Raw genomic sequence first — 22,382 nt, 5'->3', positions numbered from 1 at the left:
AATCTAAAAAACAAAAACAAACTAAGCAAACAACTAGAACAGGAACAGAATCATAGATATGGAGATCATACCGAGGGTTATCAGTGGAGAGCGGGAATAAGGAGATAGGGAGAAATGATGCAGGGATTAAGAAGCGTAATTGCTAGGTACAAAATAGACAGGGAGACATTAAGAATAGTATAGGAAATGGAGAAGCCAAAAATCTTATATGCGTGACCCATGGACACGAACTAAGGGGGAGAGGGATTGCCGTAGGGAATGGAGGTACCAGGCAGAAGGGGGCAAAGGGGAAAGAAAAAATAAATTGGGACAACTGTAATAGCACAATCAATAAAATATACTTTAAAAATAAAATTAATGGAAAAGATAAAATGAAAATTTTGGGTAAAGAAAATAAACACCCCGGACCATGGGGAAAAAAAAGTTTTCTCAAGTGATTAATTGATACCAATTTAGGTGAATAAAGTAACATTTTTTGCTTTTTATTTTTGCTATAAGGATGCATTTCTCCGTTATTTCTCTAATTAAGTACGAATTATATATTTTGGTAGCTCTGGTTGAAGAGGTGTATTTTGCACAGAGGAAACGTGATGAAGCTATTATGTCTCGACTAAAATTAGCCAATGAGGAGAGAGATGAAGCAATTGCCCGAGCCAAGGATATGGAAATGTCTCTAAAAGTGTATGTACACGTTTAAAACTATATATGAGATTAGAAGCATTAATAAAGTGCATGCATTATGTGGTGGTTATATATTGAGAAATGTTACTGATTTTTGTATGTTAAAATGGTAAGTTCCATATTCCTAGTCTTTTCTACATCTTTCGGCATTTTGTAGTAGTTTTCATATCAGGAATCACAGTTACCGCTGCCCTCCTACCCTCCGAAAAAGGAAAACAAATGTCAACACTCCAAGTACAGTTGCTTTCTTTTTTGTAGTTCTGTTGTTGCTGTCCCTACTCTATATTCCTTTGTAACGTCTCTTTTCTTCCCTCTCCCTTATTATTGCTTTCTTGATTTATTTCAGCTGTCTTGGTTCTTTCACTGCTCTCAGCTTACTATGTTCATTCCTATTCTTCACTACGTTTTACTTTTTAGCTGTGGCTCTTCAACTTTAGTAACACTTGAAATGGAACAGAGCCTGAGAATCTACATACTTAACACACAACGCAAGCGATTCTAATATAGGTAAATAATGGATCACAATTAGAGAAACAATGCCCTGGAAATAAATTCATCATCAATTTTAATGTGCATTGCAGTCACTTGGGGAATCTTGTTAAAATTCAGATTCTTATTCAATAGGTCTGGAGTGGAGCCTGATATTTTGCTTTTTTTCATGTTCCCAGATGATGTAAATGATGTTACTCTAAAGGGTCTACTTTGGGTAAAAAGGCCCTACAACATCTAGAAATATGTTACTGGTAAGATCGATAAAATGTAGAGATACAGTATTTTATGCTCCACTGGTATACTAATTGTGTATTTTCTCTGTTCAACATTGTGCTCTCACCCCACACCATCCATTTACTTCCATATGTACAAATCAAAGTAGATTGACAACAGAGGGTAAAAGGATAGGCTCAATTTACATGTATCAATTAGAGAGAGAGAATGACCAATTTAATTGGAGTTTTGAGAAAGAAGTTTTGAATGTGTAGGAAGATGGTTGTGCCACAGACCTAAATGTAAAACATAACATTGATAACTTCTAGAAGAAGAAAACATTGGAGGAAAATCTGTGTGACCTTACATATGGCAATCAATGAGTTTTAGATTCAATACCAAAAGTACAATCTATGATAGAAAAAAAACCCAATATGTTAGATTTTGTCAAAATGTAAATCTTACGTTCTGCTAAGCACACTGTTAAAAGAGTTAAATTGTAAGAAAATATTTATCATATCTGATAAAGGACTTACATCTAGAATACAGGGTGGGGCAAAAGTAGTTTACAGATGTTCATATGGAAAATAATACAATAATGAATAAATAACAGTACAAGAATAAACTATGTTTCCTGCACTCACAACTATACACCTACTTTTGCCCCACCCTATATATGCTGTGTGTCAGGTTCAGCTCTATTTGCCCAGAGCACAGCATTATAGGCCCAGTTTAGAAAGCAGACAGACATTAAGTAAATAATTACATAAATACTTAAAATAATATTAACTAATATAAAGTTTATTGGCTCTTAGGAACAGTTTATAGTAATCTCTTAATGAATTACAATGTAAGGTTACATGTGATGGGATCAGGAAGAACTATCAATAAGAAAAACAACAACAAAGATAATATTTAGCATAGTATTAAATGGCACTGTACAGGTTTATTTCTACTTAACTGAAGTCTATAGGTTCTGAACTTTCAATAGTTCATTTTGACTAAATCCTCATTACTATAGAACCAGTTTGTAACTAAGCATTGCTGCATTGCTGATGGAAATCACATTTGTAAGCATTGAGTATAGGTTGAAGTTATATATAAATTATTTCACTTCTCTGTTTTAATACACTATTCTTGATTACTATAATCTTCAAATTCTTTGTCTTCTTTTTTCTTTTTATCATTTCTGACCTACTTTGCATTTTTATATTTAATATCTGTTTTGTTTTATTATACTTCTGCCACTTCTCTGTCTTCCCTTATCCCTTTTTTTTCTTTTTTACTTTAATCTAAAAGTAGGAAAAAATCCAAAAGGATTGAAATTAAATTGACTTACATATACACACTAATATAGATATGTTTGCATATGTATATTCCAAATTTTGAGATCATGGTATTTTTTTCAGTTTCTTTATTGTTGGTGTATTCTTTAACATATTAAGACTAGTGTGTGTAAAAATGGGACTCAGAGAATGAAAACAAAACAATTCAGAATTTTCTAATTAGCTGATCACTAGTTCTTTTTATCATGTGAGGTCAAAGTTTAGTTTTTTTCCCATTGAACAAGGTGAATGACTATAGGTTCAGAAAGCAAAGACATGAAAGACATGATATTGAGTGATTTAGGGATAAATCAAGAAATGTGACATTTCATGCATAGTCTTTTCACTTTAGAGTGCAAGGTTGTCAGTCAGAATTTGCATGGTATAGGAAATCAATTGAAACTTGAGCCCATGGATATTTACCTCAGCAAAATTCTTACTAATTATCATGACTACGTCTAGTTAGACTGTTGTAGGCATAATTTAGAGTTTACAAAAGGTTGAGATTCTTGTGTATAATTGTAAATCTCATATTATGTATAATTTAAAGTTTCTCAGCTATGTTTCCTATAACACTATTATTTTGTCTTTATTAAGCCAGTAAAGCTTTTTATGTACATGCTGCTAGTAAATGTTAAATGTAAAAAATCATTTTATTTTAAAAAATTGAATGCCTTGTATAGATGTTTTATATTGTCTTCTTTGTTCTAAAGGTCTATTTTTTATCTAATTTTTATGCTTCTTTTAATTGATAAACTAAGTGATATACTTACTGTAGGACTGAATGTGACTTTCTGCAAACCACTTTTTTTGATGATTAATTTTTAACTAGGAATTGAATGATCCAGTTCAGAGAACTATGTCAAATATGCTAAGTTGGTACTTACAGTGTATTAACATAAAAAATCTGGTCTCATTTTTCAGTACTCTATATCAGGAATCAGCAAAGTAAGGACCTGCAGTGCAAATTCAGCCTTCCCCCGTTTTTATAAATAGTGTTATTGCAAAACAACCACACCTATTCATGTACCTATTACCTATGGATGTTTTTGTGCTACAAAGGCCAAGTTTAGTAGCTGTGACAGAGAACATATGGCAAAGCCTAAAATGCTATCCGACCCTTTACAGAAAATGTTTGCTGACTCTTGCTCTATATAATCTAGATGAAACTAAGTTATGATGTAGTTTACTTTTGATATCTGTGACAAGTGTTTTCTGAGACTTTTAAATGAATATACATAGAGAAATGCAAGTATTGGCTTTTTCTCTTTCCAAATTTGTTTGTATTGAAAGTTACTTTGTTTCTATGTAAATTTTAAATCCCAAAGTAAACATTTGCTCTTTTTTATTAAAGTTTTATTTTTTCCAAATGATCATTATTACTGACTTCAATTTTAAAATATAACTGAGCATAGCAAAATTGAGATCCATTAAATGCTAAGTGGTTGACTTGGGTCACTTATGCCCTGCATGTTGCACCTGGCAAGTTATGAAACATTCAAATTCGTTCATCAGCAAAAGGATAAATCACTGTATATTATGTACTTTTAAGGGCAGTCACACAAATTATTTATAGTCTGAATGCTACATTTATGTGCCAAGGATTTAGTAAAACTTTTGGTAAGAAATTTTTATTTTAATTTTTAAAAATTTTGGTTAGTAAGTAATTTTGATATTATACTACATACAATTAGCTTAACCATATTCTGTTGAAAGGTGTTAATTTAAAACATTGAAATGCCTCTGTTAAAGTAATAATTTCTCACATTGAAATACTTGAAAAAAACTTGTAAGTATTACATAGGAATTCCATAAACTTTTTGTTGTGTTGATTATTTGGAATATTCATATTACGTAACATACCTATACTGTTTCTTTCTTTCTGGTCATATGCAATTCTTTGAAACAGGAAAGGGAGATTTATAGCCTTAAGAACTAAATTTTTTTTCAAAAGTTGCCAGTAATTTATCAATCTAAATGTTCAGTTTTAATGTATCCTTTTACATTTTAAATTATCAAGTTTAATAATTTAATTGTGAAGTTTAGAAATTTAAGTTGAGTCTTCTTTGGCAATTTCTATAATTAACTTAGTCAGATTTCATCAAAAAAGAACACCATTAAGGTAAATATTCCTAACCACATACGGTTTCCTTTAAAATCATATTTAGCCAACCAGTAATCGATGGTTAAATGCCACTGTTGTTCTTCAGATACTTTTACATAATCATTCATAACTGTAAGAACTCTGTTATGTTATACTTTTCCACTAAGTTTTTTAACTGAGTGAAAAATAAGTGATTATCTTGACATTTCTTGTAGAACAAGCTTTTATGAAGCAGGATATTTGGAAACTGTTGATTAATTTGGGAGAAAAAAGAGAAAAGATGAGGGTGTTTGCCCTTGTTGAAGTGTGAATCCAAATAAATGTTAGTAGTTTAAGACAGAATAAGAAAAATAAAATAAAATTCAAAAATAGTGAACTTTCCTGTTAACTTATACTGCCTAAATGTGTGTAGAAATAGTTTTTTGATATGTTTCTTTTCTGTTAAGATGCAGTGTTCTAAAATTTATACTTTCCATCAATATAGCTCTTATTGAACTGTAGGGTGTGGAACAATTTTGTACCAAAATTTTTAAGTAAATGTCTTCTGTTATCTTTTCCTAGTATCCTTTTTCTTCTTCTGATAAATGTTAAATCATAGGAGAACAGAAACTGGGGGGTGGGGGGCCTTGCACAATTAGGAACTTTAATATCTAAATTTTTTAGTATAGTTGTAAAATAATTGAGGAGTTTTAAAAACCTATGTCATTTTACTAATACCCATTACAGATTTTCATTTAATTCACCTGATTTAGTGGTTGCCTAAATTATAAACATTCTGAGATATGTTGTTTAAACTCTTTTTTTTCTTTTTACTACATTTCTTCAGTTCACCAACATCAATGGTCATTTCTGTAAGCACTGTGACTCATACACAAAGTTAGTTTTATGAAGGGATCTAGTATGCTTTATTTGTCCTTAATTGAATAATTCTATATATGTAATGACAAAGAGAAGCTAATATTAGTCTTCTAAAAATGTGGTTCCGTTTCTGTCAGCCTTTCTATATAGTGTATTTGTTTTAAATAGATAGCAGCAGGAGATTTTCAGGTAAAAATTTTGTAGTGATTATTTATCATTGCTTTTGAGGTAACATAGTTAAAATTTGTAATAAAAATACTTGACTTGTGTTGTTAGTGATGATGTCCAAAAAACAGAGGAAATGCAGTTTCTGGTAAGAATGGAAAGTCCAGGAATAAATATAATGATGAGAATGAGTGCTTCTATCAACTGGGGAACTTTCTTCATCTAAGCACATATGAACAATTGATCCTTGTAGTCATATATAGCAGTAAACATTAATAACTTAACAATCTAAAGTCAGTGCAGAAGATATGGAGCATTATTGAAAGATGGAGTCGAGCAGGTGGCACTTTAATATGTTCGGTGTCATGGCTGACTCTAAAGACTAGTCGAATGAAATTACTTGAGGTTCTAAAGATTTAAAAAGCGAACTCATTTTGCTGCACTAAGGAAATGCTACTGATCAGGCTTTCTGTGTCCCTTTTTTCTAGGCTAGAAAATATTAACCCTGAAGAAAATGACATGGTAAGCCATTCTCTGAGGAGATTTCTGATGTCAGTCTTATATCTTAGAGGCTTAAGTTCAATTGAGTGGGTTTCAAGAACTAAGATGTGGGAAAAAGAAGAATTGACACACTAATAATGTACATCTTTGCTGCAATATGAAAATTCAATAACTTCACTCAGTCAATTTACAATTCACATGTGCCTATTAATTAAAACCCTATATTAAATAAAATATATTAAAACTTCATGTCTTACTAACATATAATGGTGTTGGTAGACATTACAGGAATTACTGAACAGAATAAACAATGCAGACACAGGCATAGCTATTGAGAAGAATGGAGCTATAATTGTGGATAGAATCTACAGGACCAAGGCATGTCAGAAGAGAATAACCGCCGAAGAAATGAATGCAGTGATAGAAGAGCGGGACGCTGCTTTGTCTCAGGTAACTGCATTTATCTGTAAAAGCAGATACTTACCATTTCCCCTCCTTTACCATGAAAAATGACTTCCTCCCACATATTCTTAGTTCAAATCAGTTATTACCATATAATTAATATCACAATGATAGGTATATTAAAACAATCACATCTTTTGTTATTCTTCAAATACACGCATCCTCATTTCTTAATAAACTGTTAGCTTGTTATAAAATACATATTCTTTAATCACTTGTATGTGAGACTTCTTACTTGAGTCACAGTTTTCTGAGGCCTGAGATTATATCTTTATTACTCTTCTATTCCCAGTTCCTAAATCAGTGCCTTTTAGTAAATATTGATAAATGAATCGAATTATTGGTGTATTCTGCTCTGCACATTGCCTACACCTTCCTGCTCTTCTAACTGACACCTGATTACCTCCCAGAGGATACTGCTTCCACTGCAGTCCTCTCAAGTCCTGATTGTCTTCCCTCCCACAGCGTTACACCGGTGGACACAGGCTTGGTCCTCATTCGTGTTTTTTGATCATTGTTTCATTTTCCTCTGTAAACACCTCCAGCTTTGAAGCGCAGACATCGGAGTGCACCACCCATTACTACTCCTGTTGCCGTCATGTACACACTCCTATGTCCCTTCCCTCCTTCCTTAAAGATTCCAGGATCCCTTTCACTGTCTCTTTCTTCAACCTACTCCTGTCATAATTCCTGAGGATTTTAATATCTATGTAGATGATTTTTTCCATATCCAGTCTCAATTTCAAGCATCCCTCTTACTGACCACCACTTACTAGTTTCCAGCTCACTTACTCTAGAACTCTGACTCAAGCAAATTTTTAACTTCACTGGCACCTATTTCCATTGATCTTGCCCACCTATCCTATCCCCCAAACCTCTTATGTCCTCACTTTCCTCTTTGTCTAGCTTAGATGGCATAGGTTACTATAATTATCAGCAACTTGAATATAATATGACCTTAGTTCTCTTGATCCTCTCTTATTTTGTCTTACTCATCCAGCAAAACCCAAGCCTTATAAATGTAACTTCCTGCCTGTTCTGCACTTTGACGGATTTATATAGCAAGACAATAGCGCATAAATCTGCCAACTAAACTTACCTTATATTTATGACCACTGTCTTCAAGTAGGCCCTTGGTGTTACCTGACAGTCTTCTTGCTTTTTGTTAGTCCATTTACTCTTCCCTCTAGAGGATTATTTTATTTCTTTTCCTTTCTTCTCAGATATCTACGCTCCCCTTCCAAATGAAAAAAAAGAACTTCTGCTTGTCCCCACCATTTCATCCTCCAGCCTTCCTGCATTTACACTAATATGCTCTGATTTTTCTACTTTATTTCCTCTTTAATCTTTCACTATATGCAAAATACAACTGTTTGAGAGGTTTCTCTTTCTACACTAGTTCACATCTTTTCTTGCCTGCCTGAGGATAACTTAAGTTATCCCTTTCTCTCCTGCTTCATAAAATGCTTCCTACTATTTCATTTCTATCATCTCTAAAATGCTTTAGTATCTTCCATGGATGCTAGCATGGCATCTTGGTAAGTCTTGGTTTTCTTGAGGTTCACCCAGCACTTTTTTCCTTCCCAAACTGAGAGTGCATACTCACTACTCTGGGCAAATCCCGTATTTCAGTGTCTGTCTCCTCAGCTCTGTGAATCTGTGGAAGGCTCTATTATTCTCAGAGGTTTTAGGTAAATAAAGCCCCGTGCAGGTTTGGGATTTAGCAAATGATTTGAGGCAGAAACAATTCTCAAATCTCCAGTTTTGTCACTTTAGAATAACTGACAAAGGCTTAGGTAATTCCTCTGTCTTCCACCAGGAGCCCTCTCTGTAGTCAAAGCCTGATTGCTCTGTTCTTGCCTTGCCTTCAGTTTTTAAAACTCAGGGGTGGGGGAATGACTGCAGGTCTTCACATCAGCTCTCTGTAGTTCACTCCTCTTCAGAGACTAGTCACGTAGAGCATTGTTGCAGCAGACTTCAGATTATGTTTTAATTTATCTGGCTTTTCTTTTCCTTGGCTGGAGTATTGTTCTGCCACAAATGATTTCATCCTATCTAGATGTGGAGGTCTGACATTTAACTTCATATTAGAATTGGAAACAGTCCTTAAACTTTTAAGACAGGCAACTCTTTTTAACATTATGTTTTTCTACCAAGTGTATTCAGTCTTGGATCATTCAATATGTTGTTGAAGAGATAGCCAAAATTATTTTTATGTACTTGGAAATGATTATAGTATAAAAAACATTTGATCATTTATCACTTATTTTTTAAGTTAACTAAAAATAAACACATAGAGCCTAATTAAATATTGCTTGTCATTCATTCCTACTTCCTCTTTTCTTTGCCTACTGCCTTTCATAGTATAAAATGTAAAGAAATCGATACCTGGTAATTTTACCAGCATGTCTTTATTCATAGTTATTATTTACCACTGCATATATATTTATTATGAGTAAAGGAGAAGCAGTTCTTGTTTATGTTAATTACTTAAATTTACATTTTTGTCAAGCTCTCTGGCCCAAGTGGTATTCATTATAATTTTTGTCATGATCATTCTAAAAATAAACTCTTTAATTACTGTCTTATAGTTCTTAATGGAAACTTTTTTACATAACATTTTAAAAATAAGCTTTTTATTTTGGAATAGTTTCAGATTTACAGAAATGTTTCAAAGATAGTGCAATGCACAGTGGCCATATATCTTTCACCCAGGTTTGGTATCCCCTGATTTTTCCATCTCATATTTGTTGGGTTTGTTGTGGTTTCGGACGCTGAAATAAATCCGGCAGGCAGGATGATTGGCCAGTAACGAACGGAGGGCTGTGGCTCGCTCAGACCATCAGCGGAGAGCGGGAAGCCTCATCCTCTTTTTATTAGGGTTTCAAAAGTTACTAAAAATAGAACAGGGTGTGACATTCCAGCCAACAACAGGAGAATTTTACAAGTGAAAGAATTCTTACAGTAGCATTAATATGTAAAATACGGCCAGGGTAACACCTGTTTTATCTAGCACCTATCAAGGAAGCAAGGCAGATCCACTAATCCTCAAGGCCAGCTCCATATCAAGACTTCATTAACAAGGAAGCAGATGGAGTATACAACAGAACCTGTTTTACCCAGGATTCCATGACTCAGTGGCCTCGACAGCCTAAAGCCGAAGGCGGAGACGAGAGTTGCTCATCGTCTCCTGAGTCACGGGATGCCACCTGGGTGGTGGGGCATGAGAATGCCCCTACCCAGAGATCTGTCTTCCTGCAACATCTCCCCCTTTTTGTTTTACAGATGTCTTATGGAGCATGACTGAGAAGATAGCAGACTTAACTTTCTGTCTTTTCTTATAGCGCAAAAACACAATAACAATTACTAAAATGAAAATAAGGAATAAAGAAATTGTTCCAACATGAGTTCCAATGAACCCATTAATATAGGGAACAGGATTCATTTTATCAATTCCACTCATAACATCTTCAAAAATACTTTGACCAGATAATTGTTCTAAATGTTTCTCAAAAGTAGTATGAATTTTAGTTTGTAAGGTAATAATATGCTGGGTTAGATTATCATGATTTAACAAATGCTTACGAACCCGTTCCCAAGGGAATTCAGTTTCATTATAAGGAACAGGAGTAATACAATAAGAAGATTGGTTCCAATCACATTTTAACAATAACTGTCTTTTAACACTTTGTAGTTGATCACCTACTAAAACAACTGCTTGGTTTAAATCAGCTAACTCAGACTGCATTTCAGCATCAATTTGGCGTTGAGCAGTCCATAATTGTTCAGAATTCTGATGCCAAGTCCTTACAAAATCCGCAGTCTGCACAGACTGATGAAGAGCAACACCAGCAGTCGCAGCAGTAGCGGTGACAGCAATTAGTCCCATGATGACTGCAATAAGGAGGCCGATAAAGCGCTTGCTCCGGCGAAGCAGTCGTTCAGCCACCTTATGAAGGAGTCCAGAGGCAGGGCTGTCTTGCCATGCACGGCCAAGCTGAACAGGCATCCAGACTCCAGTTCGGGCTCTCAGGAGGTAGAGACTTTCCTTGGGAGACAAACTCATAGCATGATTAACACAGGTATGCAAAGTACAATTAAAACAAGAGATTTCGCCGGTCTCAGGAACCCAGGTAACTTTCCCTTTGAGTAGTAAATAGGGAAGTTTAACACAAGCCTGAAAATATCTGGTAACATTTTGCACAAAAGTAAGGTTATGAAAACCATTGGCCTGATATAGCCGTCCCGTCCAGACATTAAGAGGTTCAAAAGCTGCACTTAATTTCCACAAATGAGGTTGAGAATAAAAGCCTTTCATATAGGGTAATGGTGGTGAAAAACCACTTTCTTGCCAAACAATGGAATCTCTGGCAATACCAGTCATCCAAGTAATGTTATTGGTCCATTGTATATTTTGCTTAGGATGTGCCGTACGAGCGGAGCCATACGGACTCCAAGTAATGACGCTTCCATAGGAAGTATTAACAATAACTCGTACTTGTTCTCCCCTGCACTGAGTCCAATGGACCCAATCAGTTACTGAGAGAAACGTTGGCATTTTACAGAGTGGCTCATTCGATGGAGAACAAAATTCACAATGATTTGGAATATAACCAGTAGGAGTATAAGCAGAGAGCATTATTAACAGCTTATTATATAACTCGGTGGTATTTCCTTCTACCGTGAGCCACTTTTGGAGACCAATATTAAAGCAGTGATAACCGGCACCAAAACAAATAGGTGGACCAGAAACTCCTGTAACATAATATGGAACCATTGTTCCTTCCTCGTCAGGCTTTAAAGGACCACGTATATCAAAAGGACCGGGAAGCCAACCCGTTTCATTATGATATATAGGAACAGTAGGGTCCCACCATGAGACCCCTCTCATTAAAGGTGGATTAGCAATATAAGCCCAGTAAGTATAATTTTCAGCATTAGCTCCAGGGGCCTGAATAGATAAAATGGCGAGCATTGCCAAAAACAAGGCCTCAGCTGTAAGTGGGCTATGATTAGCTCTTACTAATACTTTTCCTTGATTTACTAAATGTTTAATTTGATTTTAAGTTGGCAGGTTTGTTCCTTGATTTCGTCTTTGGGCTGTGCGGAGGTGTCTCCTTCTCCGTTTTAGAGTCATTTTCTGCATCCCGTCTGGCAGGTTCCTCCAGTCCTCCTCGCCGCTGTCCTCTCGTCCCCTCTTCTGGAAGGACATGACGCAGCTTAAGGCGTTTGTCAGGAATCCAAATATTCTGAGTGCCTGTGGAAATATAAGCATAACCTCGGCCCCATCGAATAACAGTTGCTGGGAGCCAATTGGAGGTTAAAACATCATAATAATGAACAGGTTGATTTATTGGTGAAACAGTTTTCATTGCCCAATGCCTTTGAGCTGGAACGAGAGAATCATCACCAATTTGCAAAAAATTTAGAGTAAATACTGCATTCATTAATCTTTTCTTTGGGGAGTCCATACTATATCCCCCTTTTTGTTTTTCAAGAAGCTCTTTTAATGTTCGATTATGACGTTCAATGAGAGCTTGTCCAGTGCTGTTATATGGAATACCAGTAACATGTTTAACATCATGTTGAGAAAAAAATTCCTGACATTTTTTAGAGAGATAAGCTGGAGCATTATCTGTTTTAATAGTTTCTGGCTTTCCAAGAACAGCAAAAGCTTCGAGGAGGTGTGTAATAACACATCCTGCACGTTCAGAAGACATTGCTGTAGCCCATGAAAATTTAGAGCAAGTATCAATAGAATGATGAACAAATTTAAGCTTTCCAAAACTAGGTACAATAGTAACATCCATTTGCCAGATTTGATTAGGTAGCAAACCTTTAGGATTAACACCTATTGGTAAGGAAGGTTGGTTAATAAGTTGACATGTAGAACAGTCCCTAATAATTTGACGTGCTTGACGCCAGGTAATGTTATGCCGGTGTCTAAGCGACCGAGCATTATCATGATGGAGCTGATGTTCAGCTTGAGCTTTGATAACAGAACCAACTAGAGTGTCTATATAATTGTTGCCTTTAGTTAAGGGTCCTGGCAAACCTGTATGGGATCGAATATGGGTTATGTAGATTAAGTGATGGCGAGTTCGAAGGAGGAACTGCAACTGTAAGAAAAGAGTATTAAGTTCAGAACCATTCTGAGGTATGGTTACAGTCTCCAGGGCTTGAACAGTATGGGCAGCATACTGTGAATCTGTAATGATGTTTAAAGGAACTGAAAGTACATCAGTTAGAAGCATAACAATAGTAAATAACTCTGCCTTTTGTACAGAAGTATAAGGGCTTTGAATAGTTTTGTTATTTTTCAGGTTACTATAACCAGCAACACCAAATTTATTAGCATCAGTAAAATATGTCTCTGCCTCAGATAAAGGTTGTGAGATAACACATTTAGGAAGTATCCACTGAGTCCGCTTTAAAAACTGAAACCTTTTGGAGGAAGGATATGAATTATGAATTTTACCTAGAAAGTCAGAAAAGGCATTTTGCCATTCTTCACACAATATCCAATGATTAGCAATTTCTTTATTGGTAAAAGGAACAATGATTTCATCAGGATCTTGACCACAAAGTTGTCTAAAACGTAATCTGCCACGAATTATAATTTGAATAATTTTACTGAGATAAGTCTCTAGTCTTTTGATTGATTTGTGCGGTAAGAATAGCCATTCAATAATGTTTTCTTCTTGACATAACACCCCAGTAGGAGAATGAGCACTGTGGATAATGATTAACTTAAGATTACTTAGTTGCTGAATACGATTTAACTGGCAATTTTGGAAATATTGTTCAATTAATTCAAGCTCCTTTTCAGCCTCTTTAGTTAGTGATCGGGGGCTGTTTAAATTGGAATCACCTTCCAGAGTGCGAAAAAGATTTTCAAGAGCATAGGTAGGAATTCCCATAGAAGGTCGGAGCCAATTAATATCTCCTAATAATTTTTGAAAATCATTTAAGGTTTGAAGAGAATCCTTACGAATTTTAACCTTCTGAGGTATTATATGACTTCTAGTGACTTGGTATCCTAAATAATTCCACGGCTCCTTCTTTTGTATTTTTTCTGGAGCAATTTGAAGACCATACTTAGCACACAAATCAGAAGTTAATTTAAACATTTGTAATAGTTGTGCCTCAGAGGGATGTGCTAGTAGAATATCATCCATGTAATGTAGGCACATTCCCTCTGGAAATTGACCTCGGAGTTCTTCCAGAGGTTGATTAACAAAATGCTGGCACATTGTAGGACTGTTCAACATTCCTTGAGGAAGTACTTTCCACTGATATCTTTGACTAGGTTTTTGATTATTAAGAGCAGGTACAGTAAAAGCAAATTTTTCACAGTCCTGTGGCTGTAAGGGAATAGTAAAGAAACAATCTTTTAAATCAATTATAATAATATGCCAATGCTTTGGAATTAATGCAGGGTTAGGTAGCCCTAACTGTAAAGGTCCCATAGGCTGAATTACCTCATTAATTTTCCTTAAATCAGTTAACATTCTCCACTTTCCAGATTTTTTCTTTAATATGAAAATAGGAGAATTCCATGGGGATGTACTTGGTTCAATGTGATCCTGATTTATTCCTGTATTAATTGATGAAGCACTTCTAATTTAATATTTATTAGAGGCCACTGTTCCACCCACACCGGTTTATTTGTTAACCATTTCAGAGGAAGGGCGAAGCGCTCAACAGTGGCCTTTAAAATAAATTTGCATCAGAGGAAGGATGCCCCAGGCCTCGACGATCCTGTCCTGTCCTGGTATCAAATTCTGGCAGCTTAGGTTGTGAAAAAGCAGGATTATAACCCATATTAAACATAATATTCTTTGATACGGGGGAAATTGTGGGTATTGATAACGTAGCACCCCATTGCTGTAATAAATCTCTTCCCCATAAAGTAACAGATATTGGGGCCATATAAGGCTGCAAAACTGCAGTTTGTCCCTCAGGCCCATAGCAAGAATAAGGCTTAGTACTTTGATGTATTTTGTCAAGGGTGCCCAAGCCTACAAAGCTAGCTTTAATAATATTAGTGTCCCAATGCTTGGGCCAATGTTCCAAAGATATAATGGATACATCAGCTCCGGTATCTGCTAATCCAGTAATAGAAGTTCCATCCTCAAATTGTACAGTTAATTCGGGCCTCTGATCATTAATCAGAGTGTGCCAAAAAACTTGTTTATCAGTACTTCCAAATCCCCCAGTGCGTGTAGCAGGCACAGATTTTCCGAGGATGTATGGGAGAATTAATAATTGGGCAATGCGCTGCCCTTGCTCAAAAGAGCAAGGCTTTTCTGCTGTCATCATGACCTCAATTTCTCCCGTAAAATCAGCATCAATTACTCCTAAATGTACTATAATTCCTTTACTAGTCAGGCTGCTTCTTCCTATTAGCAAGCCAACACTGCCAGCAGTGGGCCATAAACACCTGTAGGAATTCTCTGGATTCCTTTGTCGGGAGACAAAGAAAATGCGGCAGGAGCTGGTATATCTAAGGCCGCGCTCGACTTGGTCGAGTGGTATAATTCTGAGATAAATAATTTAGATTTAGGTTTTAATTCATCAGCTGATGGGTTTGCCCCGAGCTGACAGGAAACTGAGTAGTTAGGCTCGTACTGTTTGATGGGCCCCGAGCTGGGCCCTGCTGCCAGTTTCCCGACCCTGCTGAAGGGAGGGGCGGCAAAGGATTGCCCTGTTTATCTTTTTTGGAATGGCATTCATTGGTCCAGTGCCTTCCTTTGTAACACCTTCGGCACAGTCCCGGAGGCTGGGAGGATTTTTCTACCCCCTTTTCTCCTTTTCCTTTCCTGCAATCTTTTCTAGTATGCCCAATTTTACCACAATTAAAACACCTAATTTTAGAATTCTGAGAGTTTTCTTTCATAACCGAGGCTAACAAATTAATACCATAAGTCTGAGATCCAATTTCTCTACATGCTCTGATATAATCTTCAACCATTCCACCCTTTTGCTTCACAGGAGCCAACACCCTTTTACAATCCGCATTAGCATTTTCATAGGCAAGGATTAAGAATAACATATCTTGTGCTTCAATGCCAGTAGTGGCCTTTTTGATAGCACTTTGGAGTCTGGCAAGAAATTCAGTATAGGGCTCATTGGCCTCTTGGAGGATTCTCACAAAAGATTTTGCCACCTCCCCAGGATTTTGTAATTGTTGCCAAGCAAAGAGGCAAATATCCTTCACTTGCACAAGAGTCTGATTAGATAATTGAATTTGACTGTTAACCGCAGAAAAGGTCCCGGTACCCGTAAGTTGCTCAAATGTCGCCCCAGGCGGCTGAAGGGCGGCGTTCTCATGGCTGACCCGCCTGGCCTCCTCGCTATACCAAGATTTAAATTGTAAAAATTGCGCGGGCTCCAGGGAGGACCGAGAAAGAACATCCCAATCCGCTGGGATTAAAAGATTATCATTAGCAAATGAGGAAATGAGACCGTACACGTAAGGAGAATTCGGTCCATAACTAGAAACAGAGGATTTAAGAATTTTTAAAAACTGAAACTCAACATTGCGATGGGCAACAACAACCTGGCCCTGCGGATGTTCGTTATTTGGAGGTTGTTGAATTCTTAATACTGGGAATATTGAAGAGGTATTAGTCCACATTTTCGAGGGAGGTGTTTCCTCCTCTACCTTAAGCATAACCCTTGTTAAATTTGGAGGCTTAGCGAAACAAAAGGTTGAATCGGTATAATCAGAAGGATTTTTTGGAACAAAAGATGTTGTAGTGGCAGCCGGAGGCAACGTCGGAACAAAGGGCGGAGCCTCCTGAGCCAGAAATGCAGCAGGAGGAGCAGTAGGCTCCTTAGAATCCAAATGATTAACAAGTTTTTCAAACTTAGTATCTAGATTAACAGCAAACTTCTCAAACAATTTAGACATGTTGTTAAAGGCAGCCAACAGCTGGGCATTCTCACCAGGAAATGTTGGAAGTGGCAACAAAGGAGGATACCGGGGTGGAGCCTCATCTGATTCAAAATCTGAAAGCGGGACTGGAGCCGCCGCCAGCGGGGGGCTGGGCGCAGCGGCTGCAGTCAGCGCGGGAGCAGGGCTATTGTTCCCGGTATCCTCTGCCAGAACAGACGGGGCCGCAACGGCACCCTGCATATCTCCCGGAGTTTCATTGTTAATTATCTCCGACTGGTCATAAATTGGAGGCGAGGGCTGACTACTACAAGCTTTTACTGAATCTGCCTCAGAGTCTGATTGAAATGGCTGCAAGGCCACAGCCACCTGGTTAGAGGCCGCCCATGTTTCTCCTGCTATAGGAGGACCAGTCTGGTGCGCTCTTCTAAGAGCTTTACCAACTTGTTTCCACACCCTTAAATTTAACTGATTTCTTCTCTCTGGAGTAAACCAATAACAGTGTTTCTTGACCTGCAAGAATAAATCTGTTAAGGCACTCTCTTTTATCTGTACACCTGAACTTCTAAGTAAAGACTTTAAAAGCCTAATATATTCTTCCTTAACTGAAGGACTGTTCCCCATTACTCCGAATCGTTTTTCCGAAAAGTTTGCTTAGACCCGTGCAATTTCCTTTTCGGTCCTACCCGTCCCGGTTTTTACCTTCTGGTCCCTGTTCGGGCGCCAGATGTTGGGTTTGTTGTGGTTTCGGACGCTGAAATAAATCCGGCAGGCAGGATGATTGGCCAGTAACGAACGGAGGGCTGTGGCTCGCTCAGACCATCAGCGGAGAGCGGGAAGCCTCATCCTCTTTTTATTAGGGTTTCAAAAGTTACTAAAAATAGAACAGGGTGTGACATTCCAGCCAACAACAGGAGAATTTTACAAGTGAAAGAATTCTTACAGTAGCATTAATATGTAAAATACGGCCAGGGTAACACCTGTTTTATCTAGCACCTATCAAGGAAGCAAGGCAGATCCACTAATCCTCAAGGCCAGCTCCATATCAAGACTTCATTAACAAGGAAGCAGATGGAGTACACAACAGAACCTGTTTTACCCAGGATTCCATGACTCAGTGGCCTCGACAGCCTAAAGCCGAAGGCGGAGACGAGAGTTGCTCATCGTCTCCTGAGTCACGGGATGCCACCTGGGTGGTGGGGCATGAGAATGCCCCTACCCAGAGATCTGTCTTCCTGCAACACATATTAGAGTGGTACATTTGTCAAAATTAAGATACCTACATTGGTACAGTACTATTAACTCTAGACGTAATTCAGCTTTCACCACTTTTCCATTAAACTCTTTCTGCTCCAAGATTCACTTCAGAAAACTATATTGCGTTTAGTTGTCATGTTTCCAGCCTCCTCTTTTGTTTTTCAATGACCTTGAAAGTTCAAGGATATTTATCAAATATTTTGTGGATTTTTTTCTGATGTTTTTCTTATAATTAGACTGAGATTTTGAGTTTTTGAAAAGAATATCACAGAAATTTCACCTTAATTTTAAAACTGTTATTAGCATCACATTATATTTTTATTTATTTATTTACTCCTCCTTGAGAATGTTTTTACTGTTTTTAGAGAAGAAAGAAACATCTATTGGTTGCATCCTGTATGTGCCAGACCAGAGATCAAACCTGTAACCTAAGTATGTGTCCCGACGGAGCATGGAACCTGCAGCCTTTTGGTGCCTGGGTGTCACTCCACCCAGCTGAGCCACCTCGTGTCTTCTTTGTGTGTTTAGCTTTTGGAAATCATCAAATTTTGAGTAATTTCTTGATTTTGATACATTTATTAATTTTATTTTTTAAATCAAGTTAAAACCATTTATTTACTTGAACTGGCTCTGTTAAAATCTAAGCTTTTCAGATGAACTCTTATACTCTTATTTATTCAAATTCTTCTGTATCTTTTTCTGTTTCAGATAGAGAATTTAAAGTCTTTCATAGGATGAATTTGTTTGATTAAGGAATTGTTTTACCATCTCATATTTTTCTTTCTTTTTTGTCATGTTTTGGCCCATTAATGCTTGTATATTCTATTCAAATTTTCAAAATACCTATATTTAGAGGATAAATTTAGAAACTTTCTTTTTTTTAAACTAACTTTTCTGGCATCTTAAGTTTTATAAGATCCTAGAAGCTCTCTAGTTAAGCTACTGAGGACTTTTATCTGTAACTAATTTTCAGTTTAGCCAAATGTTCATTTCTTCTTAATGTCTAGACATTATTCCTGTTATTGGTCTCACAGCATTTGACTGATAAATTATATTGCTTAAAATATATTCAAGCATCTCTGTAACCAATAACATTCTAAGTCATATAGGCTAGTCTTAGGGACATAATTGGATCCAAATCAGAAATCAGTGCACAACAGAAGTATCATAGAACTAACCAGGACTGGCAGTTTATTAGCTTTGAGGGCTGACCTTATTGTGAGCTACAGTAATTCAGATAACCATTTGTATTAGTCTGGGTGATCCAGAAAAACAGAACAAATGGGGCATAAAGATTTTCTTTAAGGAGTTGGTTCGTGTGGTTATGGAAACTGAGAAGTCCAGCATCTGCAGTGGGCAAGCTGAATACCCAAGAGAACCAATGCTGTATTTCCACTCTGAGCCTGAAGGCCTGAGAACCAGGACAGCTGATAATGTGCGTTCTAGTCCAAGTCCAGAGGGAAGAGAAGACCCGATATCCCAGCTTAAACAGAGAGAAAAAAAATCTTTCTTACTCGGTCTTTTATTCTATTCAGGCCTCCAATGGATTGGATGAGACCCACCCACACTGGGGAGGGAAATCTGTTTTACTCAGTCTACTATTACGAATGTTAATCTCGTCCAGAAACAGCATTACAGACACACCCAGAAATAATGTCTAATCAAATATCTGAGCATCCTGTGGCCTAGTCAAGTTTTCACATAGAATTAACCCTCACACCATTTCTAAAGAGTTCCAGCTAAATTAGGTTAGTTTTGATGTGCAAGGATATGCATAGATAGGCAGGGCCTAGCAGCAGGAAGATTTGGACTTTATTGATCCTTGTAGTAGATAGGATAACATTATAGATATTATCATTAATTAGACCCCACCTGGTATCTGGTGCCGTGGTAAGGGGCCCAGCCCTTGAGAGCTGAATAAATTAGGCATGGGAGTAAGGTTGGGATATGAACTTCAGTCAAATGGGCCAGGGGGATTAGTAAAATATGTTTGAAACATGAAAGCAAGATTTGCAATACAGTAGGAATGAAGGAAGAAAGTGGTAAATTCTTCGTGAACATAGGTGTTTAGAATCTTCTCCAGACATAATGGGTAATAAGCCTATGGTTCTTGAACTAATTTCACTCCCAATAACTGATAAAGATGGGACTTAGTATTGCCAGGCTTGATCATGATTAGTTAATGAACTACATTAAAAAAAAAAAAAACTTATAAGGTAAAAAACTTTTAGGATCAGAGCACAAGCAGGCAAGAGCAGAAACCAGCACTATTTTCTCTTTCCCAGGTTAAACACCTCATCATCCTTCAACCTTTTCCTGGGTTTCCTTTTTCTTTGTTGTCTTCTAGATCAGGGGTCCCCAACCCCTGGGCTGCAAGCAGAGCTCACCTGAGCTCTGCCTCCTGTCCATCCCCCCACAACTCCCCATCACAAACCCTCTGTGGTGCCAGAAAATGTCCAGGGCCACTGTTCTAGATGCTAGTTTTCATTTGTTGGCCTATCAAAGCCGAGTTAGTGATTGTAAATTTCTAGTACCTGAACACCATGCAGAGAATCTTCACTTACTACTATTTTTGGAAATGAGTTGTTGCTAATACCAAAACTTTATATCACCTCTTTTAATTTGTGCACTTTTATTTACTGTAATTGTTGAAATATTTCTACAATATATAAGTGCCTTCTATAAACAAAATATAATTAGTATACCTTTTTCTATAATTCAGTTACTTTTTTTTTGTCAATTGCTATATTGAAAACTCTAGATCCTGAGGTCCTTCAGGGCTAGCATTGACAAATACAAAAAACATAAAGTACGAAGGGGTAATCATCAGGAAAATTAAAGAAATTCAGCTATTTCACTACTCGGGTTCCTTCTTTATAACCTGCAAGCAATACCAAACATTAAGCTCCAGCTCCAGCAATATGATAAATAAACCAAAAAGAGGAAAACATGACTGCAATCCTGTAATATAATGAAGAAAATTCTAGGAAGACAGCTGAGCAAGGTACAGAAACTATAATTGGTCTGTTGCTTTATGACGCTTTCTACCTTCAAGTATGTTTTCTGTCTCACCTCTTGCTCATATGTCTGCCTAATATTTTGAGTCTAATCTCTTCCATAAAGTTCTCTCACAGAAAACAATATTGATAAATACCTTCTTGGTACCCACATTTTACCTTGCACCCTGTTATAATACTTGTCGCACTGCATTACAGCTAATTGACTTTATGCCTGTTGTCCCTACCACCATGAAGATAGGAACTGTTTTTCATTATTTGTCTATCACAATCCTAGGGACAGTGTAGGCACTTAATATATTGTTGTTGAGTTGATGAACTCAAGAGGTTAGCTATTTTAGATTTACTTTAAGATGCACTGAACTAAAATAAGTTAGTGAAGTATTCATTCGTGTGATACCTATTATGTGCCTTGCATTGGAAATTTGGCAATGATCCAAATATAAAAGTTTCTTACTCTATGGAACTTACATTTTAATATGGAAATACAGTGGTACCTCAGAGCGCATCGTTAATTTATTCCTGAACTCTCGATGAGTGTCAAAACTGACAAGTATCAAATGATGAAGGATTTTCTCTTGTGGGGCAGCATCGTGGCTTATACAAGTTCTAGCAAGTGTGACGAGTCCCAAGCAAGCACCGAGTGCTGAAACATTTTATTCTCGTCAAATGTGACGAGTACAGGGTGTGACGAGTTCTGAAGCCAATGAGTACCCAGGTATGATTATATAGTGAATAAATAAAGGTAGTGATATAATGAGAATTAAAAGGTGATAGAGAGTAGCTAATTGGTAATGTGGTTTTCACTTAAAGTAGGGTGATCAAGGCAGACCTCTTTCTCAATGTAAATGATTGAATTGGACTTGAAAGCAGAGGATTCAGCCTCATAAAGAACTGTGGAAAAGATCGGCAATGCCCTGAGAGAGGGAACATGCTTACTGTGTTTAAGGCAATGATATAAGTGTACCAAGCTTACATGTGATCGAAGTGTAGTGGGCATAGAAGACAGTAGCAAGGGATGAAGGAGAGGATACAGGGCATGGTAGGAAGTGTTGTACAAATTGTAACTAAATTCAGAAGATATTAAAGGAGAAAGGCTACTGCAAAAGTGAAACTGATAGTGGTGCAGAGGAGCATGTAGAGATTTAGAGAAGCAGACAGATTTGGGCAACATTTAGATAGTACAGTGAGTAGGTTGTGAAGACAGATTGGATTTGGGCATAAAGGAGTAGGAAGAATTAAGGCTGATTCCTATATTTTGGGCTTGTACACCATGTAGATACTTGCTCAATTTATTGTAATGGGCAAGTTCTCGGAGGGAGATCAATGTATTTTGGAAGGGAAATTACATTATCTCTTGGATATGGTGTATTTCAGATGATTCTCAAAATTTCAAATGGAAATATTGC

The 22,382-nt window shown here is 36.9% G+C and overlaps 1 protein-coding gene across 4 annotated transcripts in view; it reads left to right on the top strand.

Moving 5' to 3' along the window:
* The window catches only part of MIPOL1 (mirror-image polydactyly 1), a 324,740-nt gene that overhangs the window by 77,169 nt on the left and 225,189 nt on the right, over window positions 1-22,382 (top strand). For all 4 annotated transcript variants that reach the window (XM_090270121.1, XM_090270120.1, XM_090270123.1 and 1 more), the window contains 3 exons: window positions 552-681; window positions 6,327-6,360; window positions 6,619-6,789. In XM_090270121.1, coding sequence (XP_090126247.1) covers window positions 552-681; window positions 6,327-6,360; window positions 6,619-6,789 — 335 coding nt within the window. The remainder of the gene's footprint in view (window positions 1-551; window positions 682-6,326; window positions 6,361-6,618; window positions 6,790-22,382) is intronic.

This window comes from Furipterus horrens, unplaced genomic scaffold, assembly GCF_987537825.1.
Source record: "Furipterus horrens unplaced genomic scaffold, mFurHor1.1.pri manual_scaffold_3, whole genome shotgun sequence".
In the NCBI taxonomy this organism is placed as follows: Eukaryota; Metazoa; Chordata; class Mammalia; order Chiroptera; family Furipteridae; genus Furipterus; species Furipterus horrens.
This window is presented reverse-complemented; position numbering and strand designations above follow the sequence as displayed.